At 37.0% G+C, this 19,460-nt stretch overlaps 3 protein-coding genes across 5 annotated transcripts; all 3 read right to left on the bottom strand.

The window, feature by feature from the left end:
- Positions 1-2,545: 2,545 nt before the first annotated feature.
- On the bottom strand, positions 2,546-3,566 carry LOC113774387. Of its 2 annotated transcripts, none has more exons than XM_027318931.1 (3): positions 3,259-3,566; positions 2,991-3,160; positions 2,546-2,837 (listed from the first exon to the last, which is right to left on the bottom strand). In XM_027318931.1, exons 1-3 carry the CDS (start codon positions 3,329-3,331, stop codon positions 2,814-2,816), a joined length of 267 nt encoding a protein of 88 aa, XP_027174732.1. In that variant the 5' UTR covers positions 3,332-3,566; the 3' UTR covers positions 2,546-2,813. The 2 variants fall into 2 exon arrangements, with proteins under 2 accessions (XP_027174732.1, XP_027174733.1); XM_027318932.1 differs by having other exon boundaries at positions 2,546-2,834; positions 3,259-3,552.
- A 4,556-nt stretch (positions 3,567-8,122) lies between these two features.
- LOC113775276 lies at positions 8,123-10,075 on the bottom strand. The gene has a single exon (XM_027320088.1). The coding sequence runs from the start codon at positions 9,702-9,704 to the stop codon at positions 8,619-8,621; it is 1,086 nt and encodes a 361-aa protein (XP_027175889.1). The 5' UTR covers positions 9,705-10,075; the 3' UTR covers positions 8,123-8,618.
- Positions 10,076-14,896: 4,821 nt separating this feature from the next.
- On the bottom strand, positions 14,897-18,918 carry LOC113776478. Of its 2 annotated transcripts, XR_003469020.1 has the most exons (5): positions 18,237-18,918; positions 16,993-17,444; positions 16,036-16,300; positions 15,662-15,915; positions 14,897-15,363 (listed from the first exon to the last, which is right to left on the bottom strand). XR_003469020.1 is itself a non-coding variant. In XM_027321654.1 (4 exons), exons 1-4 carry the CDS (start codon positions 18,769-18,771, stop codon positions 15,791-15,793), a joined length of 1,377 nt encoding a protein of 458 aa, XP_027177455.1. In that variant the 5' UTR covers positions 18,772-18,918; the 3' UTR covers positions 15,414-15,790. The 2 variants fall into 2 exon arrangements, 1 of the variants encoding a protein (XP_027177455.1); XM_027321654.1 differs by lacking the exon at positions 14,897-15,363 and having other exon boundaries at positions 15,414-15,915.
- Between the last annotated feature and the right edge of the window lie 542 nt (positions 18,919-19,460).

Genomic DNA, 19,460 nt, shown 5'->3' on the forward strand with positions numbered 1-19,460 from the left:
ATATACATATCTTCGTTGAATTCATGATATATGTGTAAAAATTGAATTTCAAATTCAAATTTTACAAATTTGTCATTCATCTAACGTTGACAGTGTATACACTGTCAGTGTAGGAAAAATTAATCCTTTTTTTTTTTGGAAAAATCGTTTAAAATATGCTTTATATTTCACTAAATAAATTTTTTCACCTTTCACTTTTAAAATATTAATTCTACATCTTTTACAAATTCAAATCAACAAAATTTGATCTTAACCTAGGTTTTTTACTACTTTTTAGTTTGAAATTACCACATGATTCACATACGATTATTTTTTAGGTACAAAAATGTTAGATTCCATTTGTTTAGGCGCAAAAATGAATGCGGACCAGGTCAAATTTTACTTTTTTTAGGAGAAAAATGAATATAATTCAAGTCATATTCTAGTTTTCTTTTAGAGGCAAAAATGAATATAAATCGAGTCATTTGTTTAATTACAAATAGTATCTAACCTTTTTTACGTTAAAAAATGATCATATGTGAGTCACATAATGGATACAGGGTAAAAAAAATGATCAGAAATATAAGTTGGAACCAAATTACTGACTTAAATTTATAAATATGTGAAATTAATATCTTAAAAGTGATTAATGAAAAAGTTCATTTGGTCAAATGTGAGTGAGGTTTTGAATGATTATCATATTTTTAAAATTTCTCTTTCATTGTTGTGATACAGTGAACAAGTCAACCAATCACCTCTACTTTAATGTGAACAATTGTGGGAAGATGAAAATTTCAGGTTAGGAATTTTCCTCTATAAACTGGGTAAATATTTCTCATATCTTGATGGATTTGAAGCTTTTTATGTCGTTTTTGGGATCGATTGGTCTCGGCGAAGCTGGCTAACAGTGATGGCGATTGACTTTTCCCGTTATGATGGTGTTGGCTTTTGCAATTTTGAAGCATATTGAAGAACTGGTAGAGAAGAAGGTATGATATCAATTTTATATTTTGACCCACAAAGTTTTGCCCCTCTTAGTTTGACCTAGAAAAATATAATATACAACACATTTGACCTAGAGAAAATGTTGGATGTATTTACGTAAGGGTACAACAATAGTCAAAAAAAAGAAAGGTAAGGGTATAAATAGCACTTCAACTGACGCTGATAGTCATGTTCACTTGTCCAGTTCCATCCATTCTCGATATTCCATTAAACTACAGAGGTGACTATATACCTGTCACGGGTTGTATGTAATTTAACCTGAAACATAGTGAGTCAGCATTGTCACAGTAAGCATGATATTGATGGGCAGTCTTCCAGCGTGACACCTCATCACCGGATCTCGACCTTTGACATCTCAAAAAGCATCTAGAGTTATAGTTCAAAAATTTTACTTTCCATCAAAATTGCCACTTAATATGATGACTTCTCTTAAATTCATATGGGTGTGTAATATATCCGTATAATTCGATAGTGATTCAGTTTCTATCGGTTCTCTCTGACCCTGTTAGGTAACTCTCTAAAATACGTTAGAGTAGGAATACAAGTAAGTTTAGACGGTGACAATTGACAAAAAAAAAAAAAGGAATAGTTCAAACTGTGCCAATTATTTGCAAAGATATAAAAGAAAAGTGTAACACCATAGAGAGAGAGGGGTATGAGTACTTATCTCATTTTTTTACAAAACAAAACTTGGGTTCTGTTTCTAACTTGATCGTCGGAGGCTATTCTAGCGATCAAGCTCAGTTTCCTTTTACAGGTTATTTGCTAAGGAATCATCAAACTTCAACTACATCATGATAAAATTGCAGAAATCAACTTCTACACACACACACGCATATATTTTCATTCCTGCTCGAGGTGATGACATCGTGCTTTGTTAGTGCTTGGTTACGTACGTACATGATCTTAACTGCATTGATTTATACTAGTTATACTTAACTGCATTGCTGTTATTGGCTGTTCAATAATTTAATTCTGGTGTTCTTCTCCTAATTGAACAAAAGGGCTTGTGTTTCTTGTATTTTCTAAATTTAAAGCTGTGTTCTCTGGCAGCAGGATGGTTAGTTTGCTCCATCGAATTCTGTCTCCTTTTTCACTGCAATTTTATCTGACTTTGAAGACGCACGGAATAAAGAAAGTCCGACATTGATTTTTAAGGTTCTAAAATAATACTCCGGTTGATGAATATTCAACAACACGGAGATTGTTAATCCAGCTCCTAGGTCGCAGTCTCCTCCGTCTTTGCCCAGACAGGTAAATGTCAGTGAATGTCAGCCAGAAACTAAAAGAATGGCTGCTTTCTGCACCATGCGTCATCAATCATTATAAGTTAGCAAAGTTAGAGCTGAGTCCTGCACAAAACATAGTTGAGAAAACTTTGTGGACTATGTGGGATTTACTCAGAAAAACAGTTCCCATCAAGTTACTGTCGAGAAAGGTAGTATATGGTGCTCTAAAAGTTTGTGAGACTCTAATTGCTTCGATTTACTCGCGAATGCAACTTGCAATTCAATTTTGGAACTGAAAAAACACGTCTGCTGTTGTTTGCAGAGGCTGTATATGACCGAACTTGGAACCAAGATATATGGTAATCATTACATCTAAGTTACAAGTTTCAAATAACAAGTTCACAATCCACATTTACACGTAACACCTGTATATAAAAGGAATGCAAAAGGCTGCTGTATCAGTTGGTGATCACAAAGGTAACACTTGATATACTTTTACACACAACACGTTCATATATAGGTCACAGTATCATATAGAAAATTCTTGACTCGTTTATGTTTCATTTCCAACGACTGACGTGACTTTGATTGCGAACATCTTCAGTCATGTATCTTCTTCCCCTGCTAAAATTGAACGAAATCGGTTTCATTAGTCAAGACTTAATTTTTGTAGGTAAACTGCATTTATTAACATCATTCTCTCCTTCTGCAGAATGATCAAAAGATTCTAATTAGCTGGGAGCTTGTTAGTACAAGAAATTACTTCTTAGGTCTTACCTTTCCTTCTGATCTGACAACTCTGAAGTCTTTGGATTTGCTATGCGCATTCACGTTTTGATGATGGATATTGTGCCTGCCATTAGATCGGTTGGGAGGAGGAAGGTAAGAGTGAGTCTCTGGGCCTCTGTAATCAATTTCGTAGATGTCGAGCTCCTTCTTTTGCATACCTGGAATTGATTTCATTTACAAGTCAGGACGATTTTTTTTCCATCAAGCATCATCTGGAAGAACCCAGAAATTTTGTGAAAGAGCTTTACTTGCATACCTCTCGAAAGGCAAGGTGTCAGGAGGAGGAAAAGAAGGAAACCAGCTGCGGCGATGCAGGGCCGGAACTCCATTGCACAGCAAGACTGAGTTGATCAATTTGGTAAAAAGCTTATTTTGGTTTCTTGGGCAGTCCTTAGGGAGGATCAAGGAAGCAGCACGCAGATTTTAGTTAAGACAGTAGTGGTGCGAAGGAACTTTTGGCAATTGAAACCGTCGCCATCCGAACAGCAATAAGTTGCAAGGTCCTGATGTAGATGTGTTGGGGCGGAACATTTATGTTCATGTAGTGCATTGTGTTGCAACTAGAAGACCTTAAAAAGTTTTAGATAAATTTGATTTTGGCTTTGCTTTGGTAGGCTGGACAGTCCCATGTGTGTATTATTGATACTGTATGTCCAAGGCCTTGGCAAAGCAGACCCCCTTTGCCGGAATTCACAGCAAAACACCCAAACCTGTACCACCTACCTATACTTTTCCTCTCTCTCTCAAGTCCCACCCCTCCTTTTCTGTCATTAAACTCTTGGATTTCACATCTTATTGCTATGGCATGGCATAATATGACAGAACACAATTATATGGGGACTTAATCTCTGGAAACTGAAAACACATATGTCGAGCAGAAGGGTTGTAATTATATGTACTTGGATTATAGGGATCGTTTCCTTTAATGCGCTATTGCGTGTTGCAGATTCTGGTTGGACATTAAATGCATTTTCAATGCTAAAGGATATCTTCTTCTTCTTTTTTTTTTGAAAAACAACCCTAAAGGATTTGAGTTTAATGAATCTCTTACATATGGGCCTAGAAAGAAACAAGGTAGCAAGGTCTCCTAGTTTAGGAATCATTTTGTCCGAAGCCTGGAGGGGCGCCTGTTTCCCCAGAAACATTGCCAGGATTTAACAGTTTCTGACTACTGTGACAAAAGCACAAAGGATTAGGGAAGGAGTCTGGGACAAAGCTAAAGGTTCACAGCATGTTAAACAAGAGTCCAAGCTAAGCTATGGGATTCGCGATTGATAGTTTACTAATCCCATTGTTTAACAAACAAATACTCAGTAAAAGAAAAAGAAGCTGTTTAACGAATGATAAAGAGAGCTTTTTTCACTCAGGGGACAGCTACAAGAAGCTGGCGACAAAAGCAAAAACTGGCAGGACATTCCGCCAAAGCAACATGTATAATCATGTATTCATGTCTCCTGGATGATATTCAGGCTCATATGAATGAATCTCCCCATAGCTTTTTTGGGCTTTTTTTTATTTGAACGTGTTTATCTAGTGTTTGGATTTTTTCAGGCGGTAAGTTGTCAATGTAGATAACGATATCCAGAAATAACGTTTTGGCAAAATTGCATTTGCTAGTTAAAAATTGGAAAAAAAAAAGAAGATAAAATTCTATTTTGATTGACATTAAGTATTATTACTCAATTAGTATCAAAAGCCTTTCAAGACTTATCATCCGATTTTTTAAATCTTGTAATTTGCTGAGGGCTCGTACACAATGCAATGGAGGCGGCAAAAGAGGTCTAACTGGACTGCATCTTAATTCGGCTTAAAATAAAGAGGTCTACCGTACAATTCTCCCGTTTCAATCAACCAACGGCCCATTTTCTATTATCGTTTGCAAAAAAAAAAATGAACGGCCCATCCCTTGCTAATGATCTTTGAAGAAGCCCAAGCAAAAAGAGCTATAGTCATTTTGGTGACTGAAAACCATTTTCTGCCATTAGCACGAATTGTTTTTTGAGTCAACTTGTGTCGGACGTTTTCAACTAGTTTATTCATGATATTATTTTTCTCTTTATCAAAAAAAAAAAGTCGAACTACCACAACCACCGAACATTCCAAAAAAAAAAAAACTCAAAAATAAAATAAAATCAAAATACACCAACACGATGGAGGAGGAGAATTCCTTACCCTGGTTCCTCTCGAGGAAGATACTTTATTAGATATTATATATATATATATATTAAAATTACTATTTTATATTTATAATTATTATTTTAATACTCATCGTTTCAAACAGTGATCCATTGTTTGAATTAGTGATCCGCTAACCTGGTCCTTTGTCGGATTCCTTATCTATCCGAATTTAATGACCATGATGTTGAAATTCAACTTTTGTACACATGTTATAGATCTAACGATGATAGTATATATACTGTTAGTATATATAAGATTTACTCTAATTTTTATTTGATAGCATGTAGAATTTTAGGGCAAAAAGAAGAAGTCATTATAATTTTCTAATTACAGCTATAGAGACTTGTCAAAAAAGAACCCAAAAATATAAAATAAAACAAAATCAACTCAAAATACACCAACACGGTGGAGGGGGAGAATTCCGGATCCTTTCAAGGAAGATACTTTATTAGATATTTTATGTGTATTAAAATCATTATTTTAATATTCATCGATTCAAACAGTGATCCATTATTTAAATCAGTGACGCGCTGACGCCTCCGTCCTCAATCGGATTCCTTATCTATCCGAATTTAATGACTACGATGTCGAAGCCAAGTGCCCTCGCGGCCTCGCCAAACCTTCACAACCCCATCTCCCCAGGAAAAATTGAAAGACGCACACACAGCGGTCACACGGGAAATTGTGACAATGAAAAAGAAAGAGCAACAAACCCTACTCCATCATCAGAATTCAGAAATATGACAATGAAGATATACACGGATAGATTGATGGAATGATAGTACAAGTTTGTCTTACGCTATGGCCGGATATGACGCCAACGGTGAATTGGAATTGGGACTTCCTCAAAAAAAAAAAAAGGAAGAATTGGAACGGCCCCAAACGGTCAGATTCCAACAGCAAAAAAATGGGTTGCCTCTCCGATTGCGTAACACAAAGGGTACCAAGTACCAACTTCTGCTTTTCCACTTTCCAATCAAAAGCCTCCTCTATCACGCCAATGCCAAATCCTGTCCTCCGGACTCCACAGCGTCAAAGTATGGGTCCCCTCATAAAAAAAAGGTTAAATTTTAAGAAAGTCTAAACCCATTTATTCATCTAAGAATCCAATAATAGCCATGGGCCTTTGGCCTGATTAAAAAATTGTCAGAATATGTGACGGCCTTAATTGGCCATCTTCGATCGAATCTCTACTCACATCGAGTTCCCCTCCTCCTCTCCCTATATTAGATTAGATTAGGTTATAAAATTTCTATAGTTGCCACAAAAAAAAAAATTACAGACAAAATACAAAAACAAAGATGTGCATTTTCTTTTCTTTTAGACCACAGGAGCATCATAGATTGTACCTTTAAAAGTTACACACACGTCTAAAATAGTTTGTTTTTGTCTAAAATTTTAAAGATTCACGTGAGAATTTTATGATAAACTAGCAACATGTGGTTTTCAGAAAATTTGTTAGTAGGAGTCTATTGCTTTAAAAATCACGGGATATGCAATCTTCCTGTTTTCCTTATGTATTAGTGTACATTTTCTCTGCCAAAATATAATATGCTAATGGCGATAAAATTTTATCGTACCTTATTGTAAAACTTGTTAACAAAATTTCTGTATTTGAGAGGCTGAAGAAAAGAAATTTTATTTTTTCTCCATCTCTCTCTTCTCCTCTATTCCCTTTTCTCTTTCCTCTCATCCTTACTCTTTACGCCCCTTCTTCCTCCTCTCTTCCTCCCCTTTCTCTCTGCCACCCCCTCTCCTCTAATTCTCTCGTCTCTCCGGCGAAGAAGAGGGGATAGGGTGAGGAAGGAGGGGAAGAAGGAAAAGGAAGAAGAGAAAGAGGAAGGAGGTGAGGGAGAGGAGTAGAAGTGAAGGAGGGACGAGGAGGAGAAAGATGGAGAAGGAGAGGAAGAGGAGGGGCGGGGCCGGGAGGAAGGAAGTGCCGGTGATGGATTGGTGTGTATTTTAAAAATTTTGAAGTGTTTTTAGAGAAAACCTGTAAACAAGTTGTAAAAAAAAAGAAAAGAAAAGAAAACTTGTGTCTCTTGATTCTTAACAAGCTTCACTGGTAGAGTCATGAGGGCTAACCGAGAAGGCCCAAAAGAAAGGGGAAACCCAAAAGCAGAATTTAGCTGCTTCAGTCATTACCCACCAGATACTGATGTGGTAGTCAGTTAGTTAAATGAGGCCCACAAATACGACCGGATATACCATCAAAATAGAACCGTGTAAAGTGTAAGCAAACAAAAAAAAAAAAAAAGAGAGAAATTTGATTAAAAAATAAGTTATTGGTAGTTTTGCCTTTGAAAAAAAATCAAGAACATAACAATTATTGGTAAATGAAAGTGTGATTATTGGTAAATTCTAACTGCAGCCGTGAAAAGTACAGAAGTTGAAACTCCAAGAGCACAAGGCAACAAGAATATACAAGTCTCAGTTTCTATTCTGTGAAGAACACATGATAATATAACCTTACCCGCTCTCTGTGTTATTAACTGTTGTAAGCTGGTGTACATATAATTTTGCGTTTTTTGAGGGAAGGGGAAAAAAATGCAGACGAGCGAGTGAGCAAGCATTTTCTCTAATTCCCAACAAGCTTAAAAAACAGACTACTAGTGTAGTAGTAGTCTCCGAAATGTACACCGTTCGCTCGCTCCGTTTGGATTGATCATTTTTTGAAAAACAAGTTTTTAGGATACAATAATATGTTATAATAATATATAAAACTTCAACAACCTCAAAAATACAAAAAACATCCTAAAAAACATCAAAGACACAAAAAATAATCTCATCTACAGTAAAAAATTTTTTTTACCGATATTGCTATAATAAAATATTTTAAAAATACCCAAAAACAACAACTAATGGAAACGGAGCCTAAGTTTAACGGAATAAGGCAAAGACAGACAGGGAGGCGAGGCCCAACTTCCAAGTAGGTAAGCACTTCAATTTTTATAAGCGATGTCAGTAATAAATATAGAGCTGAGCTGCCGCTGCTCCTGCCCCGGCCTCTGCCCCTGGGGGGGAGGAGTTGCAGCGTACAATATGAGAAACAATTTCATATGGTCTTTGCATCTTTCAGTGTACGACTCACTGAATACCCCATTTAATAATCTATCTGTCTATTAGCATCAACATCATTACCATAAAAATAACTTCCAAGCCAAGAGATTCCCTATCCATGGTCATTACAGGTCATGCATCCATCCCTCCCCAAATGCACAAAACAACCAAACAGCATATCTCATTATTACCAATTAGCTATGGAGGTTTTATTTTCATCGGCTACTTGAACTAGTGAACCTAAGCAACCAACCCCAAAAAATACTCCTAGGACAATTGATAAGGTCTAATATACGTATGTTGAGTATAATTTTCTTTCAAGAAACTGCAGAATATTCAATTTGTAATTCATATACCAATGACTAATAGAACTAGTAATTAATCACAGTTACTCCTACTCTGCTGTAAACGGGACTCGGTAGCATACGACCTTCTTTGCTGCCAGTAATTTATTACCTCCGGATCGAGCCTTTCCCCTGTTCTTGCTGGTTCAGATTTGCACCTGGTTAGTAGTACAGGATGAATTGATCCTCTCGTTTCTTGAGTGTTAGTAGTAGCTTCATTACTCCCCCCACCGTTGCTGGAACTGCCCAATTCCTCACTCCCGCTTTCACCGGGACAGCTGCTGCTTCTTGATTCCACCGCCTCATCTCCATAGTTATTGGGTGAATTGGGCGTTTGCGGAAGCTTATTCTTGGGGCTCCTGTCTGTTTCTGTATTATCGGATGCCCCTAAAGGAGAGCCCCAAAACCTACTGGCCAGTGATGAAGATCTATAAGGAGCAGATCTGCACCTAGTCAGCAAAAATGCATTCTTTGGTGGAGAAGTTGTAGAAGATTCAAGAACATCTTCCTTGGTTTCTCCTCCATTTGCCTCGTTATCTTCAATGTCACCAGCACCACCATTGCTGTTGGTAGAATTGACATGATTTTGACCTCTTTGAGTAGTAGACACCACAACCCTTGAAGAAGAACAATCATCCCTAACATCAATTTTCTTGCAATATCCAAACCTGAAAAACAGTACCAACTTGCGGAAAGGTCTGCAAAATGATCTGGGCTTGCGGAATCTTGTAGTTTTTAAATGGCAACAAGGAGGAAGAGCGGTTGGAGGACAACAGCCAGAGCAGCAGCAGCGGCAGGGAGAGGAACAAGGACCAGAACAGCAGGAGGAGGGGGAAGGTGGAAGTCGTTTACGAGGTCGGGAGGTAGTTTTGGACTTGGAGGACCTTCTGGCTCGGACTTGGCCTATGCAAGTGACTTTGGGGGAAGATGGTTCTTGTTGAGCATCATTAATCGCCGCCGCAGCATTCTTTTTGGGTCGCATGATGAACATAGGACTTGAACGTGACCTCCCTCTGCTTCTGCTCCCACCATTGCTTCTCAGAAACCTCATCATCAATGGGGTTGGAAACTTATCTGCCCTGCTCGGACTTGATATGGGCTTTGCTGATGACAGCTTCATCTTCTTCCTCACTTTTTATACCAATCCCCCCTCCAAAATAGCGAGCACTCAATACGACTAGTATCTGGGAACCCACTTTTTTATTTACTTCCTCCCCAAAGCCTAAACCCAACGCCTCTCCATAGCAACTGTTGTTATCATATTTCCCATTCCTACTCCCCCGGCTAGGATCTTCTTCTTCCCTGAGGCTGAGGAGTCAGGGTTGGCGTCACCTCCTTTCTACTCCGTATTTATCTTGGCTTTTGAGGCTGGGGGAGGAGAGGACTGTGTGTTTTAGTGGGTGGAGAGAAGTTGTTGCTTTCGTACATTGCTCCCTCCTCTTCTCTAGCGCTCTTGTTTTTACTGTTCGTTCCGTGCTGTCAATTTCTCACATTAATTTATTTTTGCACGGATGGGTGAGTCAGATTCCTAGGCTTTTTAACTTCGAGGTTGGAGGGTTCTGCTTGGATTTTGCAACTCTTAGGCTTATCAAAAAAAAAAAAAAAAGTCACCGGCATCTCCCTACTTTCACTGTGGTTACTATTTGCTCTTGCAAACCTCATCACTGTACGGTATAGAGATGACAACGGGATGGCGGAGCCATCACCCAAAAGCTCCCCCGTCCCTCGCCTCGTCCTCCATTATTATCGATGCTGCCCTGCCTTCTGCCTCGCCCGGCGGGTGTTTCCGTCCCAACGATTGCTCCAGTGCTAATTTTATTTTTATACATGTGTAACGCTAGTAATGAATTTATTACTCATTTTCTTGAACATTTAACACAAACGATTGCTCGAGGTTTGTTTGGATTGTGAATTATTAGAGATATTTTTACTGTAGCACTTTTTGTGATGTAATGTATGTGAGATAAAAAGGTAATTGGGAAGATAAAAAGGTGTGTTAAAAATTGTAATGATGATGTAAGCAAATATATTTTGGCAAATAAATCGCAATCCAAACAAACGTTTAACTGAGATAAAGTTGACAAATCATTTCTTATCTTGTGAATCTGTTTCTCTATAATTGATATTACATAAAATTTAAATTAATTATTAATATTTTTTAACAAATTATATGCCATGATAAAATAAAAAGTAAACTAACATAACAAAATTATCATTTGACTACAAAAAAAAATTAACAAGAAGGATGATATTATTTTATCACAGAAAAATTTCATATTGCATATATATAATTATATTATATATTTTATATATCATACATAAACTATTAAAATTATAAGCGGTAGGCGAGGTAGGAGATGGAACGATGATGGATGCTCTTGCCTCTATCTCGTTTAAAGGTTGGGGGAGAAAAACTCCCCTATTTCATCCTCCACCTCACATTTTCTCGTGTTGATCCCGCGAGCAATCGGTTCCATTGCCATCCTTAGTATGCTACAGTGCAAGAGTGTAAAGAAGTCAAGTTTCAAATCCTGCCAAGCTTGAATCCAGTCAATCACGTTCGAGCTCTATCAACCTCTGTTTTTAAACTCGAGACCGGACCGGTCAGTCGAATCGGGAATCGGCCAATTGTTTGGTTCGAATTAACTTTAAAAATCGAAAAATTAAAAACTTGGTCAAATCAGGTCAAAAATCGGGTTTGACGGGAAAAAAGAACCGGGTTTCTTTTTTTTGTCTTCTTTTTGAAAGGTCAAAATATTTTTAATATTATGTTTTGACCCCTAAGTTGTTAAAAATTATTAATATACCTCAAATATTTCATACTTTATAAATGTTGTCTTAAAATTTGGTGTTATTTTTCAATTAAGTCCATAATTTTAATTCTAAACTTGTTAATACTCATTAAATAATATAAATTGCTACTTGATTGTTCTAATTTCTTTGTATTTTCTTGTTAAATATATTTGAAACATCAAATATATATGAATATACATTTATTAATATTAACATGTTATTAGGTATTTTACATATAATATTTTAATTTTTAAATAAATTTTATTTATGACGTCATCCGGTTCAACTCTGATCGAACCCGATTGAACCCATTGACCCCTGAGCTCGACCGAGTCGATACACGGTCCGATTCTGGAAACATAGCAATCAACAGAGCTTGAATTGTTTAATGAGTTCCAGTCTAAGTTTAATATGTGAATTTCAAAAGTTTGTCGAATTTAATCAAATTTTACACACACACACACGCATATATATATATATACATATATATTAATTTTTTATTTATCAATCTAAAATATTTATTTTGTCTTTTGTTTAAAATTATAAATATGAATCTATATTTTTTAAACTCAATTTACATGAGTTCGATATTGAGTAAGGTAAAACAAAATCAAATTTTAACTCGAGTACGAATTTCAAGAGGTCGACAAGCTCGAGTAATGTATTATTCGAACTCATTTTGACTTGACTGCGCCCCTACTATAGTGTGACCTACAGCTTTTAGTATTCACGTTGGATTAATTAATTCCACTTTAAGTAACTCATATGGAGTGATGTCAATTGTCTCAGTCAACCAAATAAAGAAATAGCACATGTGTCAAAAAGAAAAAAAATTCCCGAAAAAATGGTAAGCTATATGTGCTAGAACTCCACCAAATGTACTCACTGTTTTTCTGAAAAAAATTCATTCTTGTAAATTAGTATTAACTTCGTGTTAGTTATAATTCTCAAATCTTTGAACTTCATCACTCATATGGTAAGTGTTTTTTTGTCATTGATGCTTCATCTACCCGTTGTCTTAGCAAGATGGCATTTAATGGAGTTGGACCATCCCCCATTATTGAGTACACGCCACGCACAGCAAAATTAGATGGGGTGTTTTGCTAACCCGCCCTTATTGCTCGCTTCAACTTTCCTTTAGATGCATAAATTATGAAGAACGTGTCTAACAAGTTGAATACCAAAAAAAAGAAGGAACAAAATGGACTCTGATTGCGTTTTCATTCTTTTAGAATTTTTTTTTTTTGAAGCAATTCTTTTAGAACTTTCTTTAATGCAACATTAACCAAATAGTTGCATAAAATGAAAAGTTAAAAATGATCTAAGTGTCTAATTATTTTTAAAAGTAAAATTACACAAAAAAAAAAGGGTGTCTAAGACTAAATGCATGGAAAGCAATGCCTAATTGGTAAGTAAATGGAAACCGTTTTCCAACTTGATTTTGATTAGTTTTATCTTCTTCTTCTTCTTTTAGTCTAAGAAGTTGGCCCGTTTGCTCATTATTGGTAAAGCCAATAAAGTTAAGAACCACTTAAAGCCACAGCAGTCTTAATCCTCAAAATCAATTCCTATTACATGTAGCAAGTAATCAATAAAGCCAAATAGAAGGAAAATGGAAATAAGACAGAACTTCTAATCAAGGAAGTTTTAGGTTGATGTTGTCGTTGAGAAGTAGCGACCAACTGGCATTAAAATATCATTAGTCAGGGAACTGTGCATTCTTGGTTAATGCGAGTGCTAAATGTGATGCCATGCCAAAAACGTAACGTCATTTAGCCATTCGCAAAGCAAATTTCTTGATTTTTTGCCTCATATTTTGCATTCAATTCAAGAAAACCCCAGGCCCTGCTTCATTTTGTGCCTCCACTGATGACATTAACTTGCAGACCTATTGCCTGCAGGCATTAAATCCATTTATACCGGACTCCACATGACATGATACGTGGGCCGTCTAAACCTAAGGATTGCAGTTTTCACATTTTTAATCATCTTTTTACTACGTATAAATTAAATTATTATGATATATTTTTCTACAAAAGATTTCAAAGAATAGCAATCTAAATGGGACCTAAATTTTTAACAACCACAAATCCAGTTGTTACTTTTATTAGGGGACCTGCAGAGTCAATTATCCTTCATTTCAATGACATTAGGGATAGTAGTGTTTTCTGCTACTTAGTTTGGCTAAATTACAAAATGTGCCTTGCAGTGAAAACTATCAATAAAAATTCAGAGTGTTCTTATCCATATGACAGGCCGAGAGATTCTTACAGCTGCGTGTTGCTGAGAACATCATAGCCCTGTTATAATTTGCTCTTGTGATAAAAGTCCCTTGAACTTTTGAAAGCCCATAAGGAGAGAGGCTGTTGTGTTCGGGAATACCTTCAAAGAGCAAGTTATTTCTCTGATATGGTTTCTAAGCAGGCACTCTGGTATTTGCCAAACCCTATAAAAACCAAGAGTTTTGTGTCTAAAAGTCCAAAGTACTCTTTCGCAATTTGATTCGATACATTTAGTTATAGGTTTCTAAATTACACAACAAACCCCATAATTTGTTGAAATATAGCTCCCTTTGAATAGCCAAATATTTGTCATGTAAACCCATCGCATTAGTCAATTGTTATTAATGACTTAAATTGCAATTGTGTCAACAAAAAATACCAAATGAATCTCTAATCCATTTCTCCATGCTAGTATTTGTTTAATCTAGTCACATGGCATCACTACCAATAGCGTTTCAATCACCACTGCAATTGATCTAGCCACCACTATATATATTGGATAAATATAACGTTCTTTTTCATGTCTATATGCAAAATCATCAATGTCCATTTTTCAAGAGCATAGAGAAAGTTTTTCAGCTCATATCTTTTTCAGTTAGCCCTTGGTTATTTTCATTTTTAAGTTTGGTTCAAACCCAGTATTACTTTGAACGGTGTTAAAGGGGTTTTTTTCCCCTTTTATTAACATTCTTCTATTCAAAGGGTTAGAATATTGTATTTTGGTGAATTTACAAGCCCTTTTAACTAATGCAAGGCTCGCAAGCGCATCTACCGTCTCGGTGACTGGTTCATCTTCCGCCTCGCTTTCCTATTACTCGTTGACGATCTTGTTGCGTCATGCTTGACCAACAGTTTTTTTTTTCTTTTGACACAATGCTTGTTGACCAATAGTTGTTCCATGGAATTCTGACTTGCTAGTAATAATGGTAGTCCATATTCTATAGGTTTTGGCGTCCTAGCCATACGATAATATTATACTCCCTCCGTCCGATTGAAAGTATCACACTTTTTATTTTGATATGTCCCAAAATATTTGTCATATTGAAAAAATCAAAACACCTTTTAATTTTTTGTTTCAATATAGGCATTCTTTCTAATCGTATGCATGTTACCATTCAAATTTAAAATTTAAATTTGACGAAGTAAAATTGAAAAAAAAAATACAAATATCACAATCAAACCACCGTTCTTAAAAAATTGAATTCCCGAAATATGACTAAATAATTGAACTAAAAAATTGAAATAGAGGAAGCATAGTACTGCATTTACCCCTTATGAAATAATTAGAAATAAAATGTTGCAGCTTTCTCTTATCATGGAGCAGGAGAGTCAGAGCTAGAGAGTACAAAATAGGCGGTGGTTTAAGGAGGAAAAGTTCCAATTTCCAACAGCAAAACATGGCTCCCTAGGACCGGTCATTTTCCCATTCTGCCTCTCCTGGCTGCACATTGGCACAAGCAACGCCATTTGTAATTAAGCAACCACCAAGATTTACATGTGCAGGCCACAGGTGCAAGTGACAACCCCAAAAACAGCCCGTTTCATGATTCAGCATGCACATGCAATACAAATTTGAACTTCGAAGTACTGGTGTCTTGAGTGGAGAAAAAACACAGACAAGACAGGAGGCAAGAACACAAAAAAAGTCAACCAAGGTTTCAAGAATCCTTTCTTGCCATGAATAAAGAGCTTGACCCAGATGGCCTGCAAAAGGGTCGCAAAAGTCAATCAAGAATCATCCGCCTCAATAAAAGTTAAAAATCAACCCAACAACACTAGAAAAACATTTTATTAAGTAGTATGTTACAATCTGGTTAGATGTTAATGGTAGTCTATGCTTATAGTGAAAAGTGAACCATCATGGTCCATGCAAGAAAGGATACTGCACAATTTGATAACTAAGTATAACGGCCATCCCCCATTTTCCAAATAATTTCTTTCCTGGGATTGGGGGATTGTACATGTGAGGTGGATTTTCTGCATTAAAACGGTTGATGTGTACCAGGAACCCAAATATTTAATGCCATGGCCGACACAGATCTCAAAACTCTCGACGATCGGATGATCATGATGGTTCACTTGCTCCCTCCCCTGAAGAAGATATTTCATCTGGCGAAACTATCATATCATACTACTCGAAGTCCATGGCTCTTTTCATGCCCACGATTGATTTTGCTGACGACTCCGGTCCGGGTTTCATCTCTTGGTCCCCCTGTCTCGTTTTGTCATCTTTCGTTTGGACCTCAGTCTCTTCATCTGGCAAAGTGGGGCAGGAATTAGCATAGGCTACAGTTAAAAATGAACGGAGTAACTTGTACAAAGTAAATGGCACAAGCTCAACAAACACAGTCGCAATACTTATAGTGATGTTCTTGCCTGAGGCACTTCCCAGAGAAAAATCAGTAAGGCGTCTCACGCAATCCTTGAGTGCTTGCAGCTCTGCTTCTTTCTCATAAAGCTTGGAATGTGTTTGGTGCAGTTCGGACTCTAGCTGCACAATTTGGCTTTCCTGCTGTTCAATGAGCAAATGACTTAATTTCTGGTCCAGCTCTGATGGTGAAATTCCATCGAACTCTGGACAAGCTCTGATCTGGTGAATCTTGTCATCTGCTCGGTGAAGTTCTCTGGCCAGAACATGAGCCTGTGCACATGTAGTATTCCCGGTCAAACAGCATAAAAATCTTAAAATATCAGCAGAGTTTTGCAGGATAGCGAGATTTGCTGGATAATGACTGATTAAACAGAAAAAGAAAAACCAAGAGCATAAGAGGAACAAACATCTTATGCTATCACCGTTTTGGCAACAACTTATGGTGCATTAGATTTTGCTGAGCAAATAAGGCTACTTCAGTATAAAAGCAAGGTTACTTCATCCTAGCCCAACAGAAACAACCTCTCTGCTTGATGTAATCCTGCTTGCACAGATGAAGTGAATGTCAAGAAAGCCACCCCTGCTAACCTAACCACAGCTGGCTTTCATTTTTGACAGAAAGGTTTGAATTGGCAAGGAAAACCCGTACGGGACATTAGTAAAATGCGAAGAGTGCAAAACCCAATACCGAAGCAGGCTTGGAATCATTTTGAGTGACAGATACACATATGAAACAGATCCTGAACAGAACTCAGTGGAATCATTCAATTGTTAAACCTAGGGATCATGAAGAGCATGGGAATAAGTGGTCAAATATACCAAAGCTTGAAAGGGAGAACAAGATGGTCCTTGACGATGGCTTTGGTGATTATATTAAGGGGCAATGGATGGAGTAGACTCTGAACAAATGCAACAGTCACATCTACAGAAAATGGTATAGAAATATAGAAGAAGCAAACTACCTCAGATGTATCAGCTCTTTCATTCAATCTGGAACCTTCCGTGAAACACCAAGGAAGTTTTTGCAATTCAGACTCAAACTCGGCTTCCAGATGATCCATTTCTGACAAGTAAGGTGGCTGTTCTTCTGTAAGAACACTACTAGAACATTCACCTTCCTCAGCCACAAGAGAATCAATTACTTTACCAGCATCAGCCTTCTCAGAACATGAGGTCCTAGCAGTTGCATAAGCAAGCATTCCCCTACAGTTAATTTGATTTGTTTCAACTTCTGTTCTTAAATTTGAACTATACCGGTTGTGCAAGGTTTTTCTCCTGGAAAGCTCAGCCTTCAATTCTTTAACAAGTTTTGCAGTTTCATCCATGGAGTTATTCAACCTACTAATTTCAGCTTTCCCAGCTGACATCATATACATCATACCAATGCTTAAGCCCCAGTTGAAAAATGAGTTGCCTGAAAATCATAACACGGACACAGTAATAGCGGTTCCAGATATATAGATGAGACAAATAATTAAACACATTTTAGTAGATCCAGATGATAGTATAACTTCAACCAATGAACCAGATCATGTGCATGGAGTCACAAGATAGAAAGTGCTTTCTGGGAAAAGCCTCATTTTCTTCTCTTCTTAAGGTGATTACCTAGTACCAGCAATACCACAGGAAATAGATGTGATAATCAGTGGTTGAATTGCTTGAAGAGGACTACCAGATTATCACTTAGACAAGGCTGTCATTCTTCATGGCAAGTTTCTTAATTGAAAAATGCAGGTGCAGGATATTGAACATTTAACAGCAAGTTCTTGTTCTGCTATAGAAAGATGCAATTCAACTAAACCTGTGTCGTCATGCTTGAAATTACAAAACATCCTACTAGCAAGTTTCTTCCCTTGGAAAAAACAACAATTAGCTTCAGAACATGTTCATAAAATGATATTTAGAGAGCTGATATATTAACCGACAATCAGAGTTGAGGATACGACTTATCAATTGCAGACAACGTCGTGCAACATTCAATTTTTAAATATGAAAATAGAACATATGTACCAAAGGAAAATGCAACATAAGAAATTACCTAACTGAAAAAAGACAATTACTAGTAGCTCTTCTTATTTCCGTTTGTGATAGCATAAAGAAAATACTAATGCAATTAGCATCAAGCCATGATGATGAAGTAGACATTTTTGGCCAATATATAAACGTAAAAACACACATAAAAAACAAGAAAGCACTCTAATCCAACCTTTTGAAGCACAAGATTCGCACTTTCCAGTAATATTTTTGCTAGTCCTCCTTTTCTTCAAACAAACAGAGAATCTTTTACCACTTCTCTTTTCCACTACCCACCCTTGTTTCCCACAACCCACAACCTCACAATTCTTCCCCTCTTTTCCCTTAGCATTTCTCCCGAGACCCTCAGCATTTTCCTTCACCCTTCTGGACCCACACCCCAATTTTTTCCTCAAATTTTTGGACCCCATCACAGAGCAAGAAGGCCCAGGAGTACTTGAAAACCTGAAGATTGATCCATCAGCCAACACTTCACATTGTGCATTATCATTGTAGTCATCTTGGAAACCATCATTGCTAGAAAAAATTGAATCTTGAGGCAGTAGTAACGACTCGTTGAAGCTTTCTTGGTCGTTGAGAACATGATTTTTTTGGTCATCTGGTTTGAAATCAATGTTGGGTTCAGCGACACTGGTGTTTATAATAAGTTTCTTGGCTAGGATCCCAGATCCTGCTGCTGCTGCTGCTGCTAGAAAAACTTGCCACATTTTGGACCCGGCAAACCTGACCGCCCTAGTAGTATATAGATTTGAATATGGAAGGAGAAAGACGAAGGGATCAAGGGAAATAGCTAATTGCTGTGCTGTGAATTGAAGAGAGTGACCGAAAAACTGTGCCCATAAGTACTCACAGACAGCGACCCGCTTAAGACTGAGAAGTAATATTTGAACTGTGTGCAAACAAACAGGAAACAGCCCAGATGTGAGGTTTAAACCCGAACACGTGACATTTGGGCGGTGGTGACGACGGTACATTTTGTCCCTTTCTTTCTTGCTCACGTGCTTCCCGCGGTGAACAATTTCTCAACTGGAGGGAAATTGTCAATTCCTATATGTGAGGTGACAATTTGCCTTTTCCAGTTGGAAATTAATAATCTTTCTTAAACCTCAATTTGCAGTCGAGTAATCTGTCAATTAGCAGAATGAATTGCGACTGTCGAAAATCAGAATATCACAGGCAAGTTTGGTTTAAATATACTCCTTAAAAGAAAAAGATTCTTTACAAACTCCTTTCAAATACATTTACGTCATAATTAGAACCAATAAGACTATTAACTCCTCGTTGGTGCACAAAAATGGCTTGAAATAAAAAGGTCTTTTCAAATCTTTTTATTCCATTTTCATGTTTGTTATTTACGATTTAAGTTGGAAAGGACTGAAATGCACATTTCAACATT

Source organism: Coffea eugenioides, chromosome 6 (genome assembly GCF_003713205.1).
Source record: "Coffea eugenioides isolate CCC68of chromosome 6, Ceug_1.0, whole genome shotgun sequence".
Lineage (NCBI taxonomy): Eukaryota > Viridiplantae > Streptophyta > Magnoliopsida > Gentianales > Rubiaceae > Coffea > Coffea eugenioides.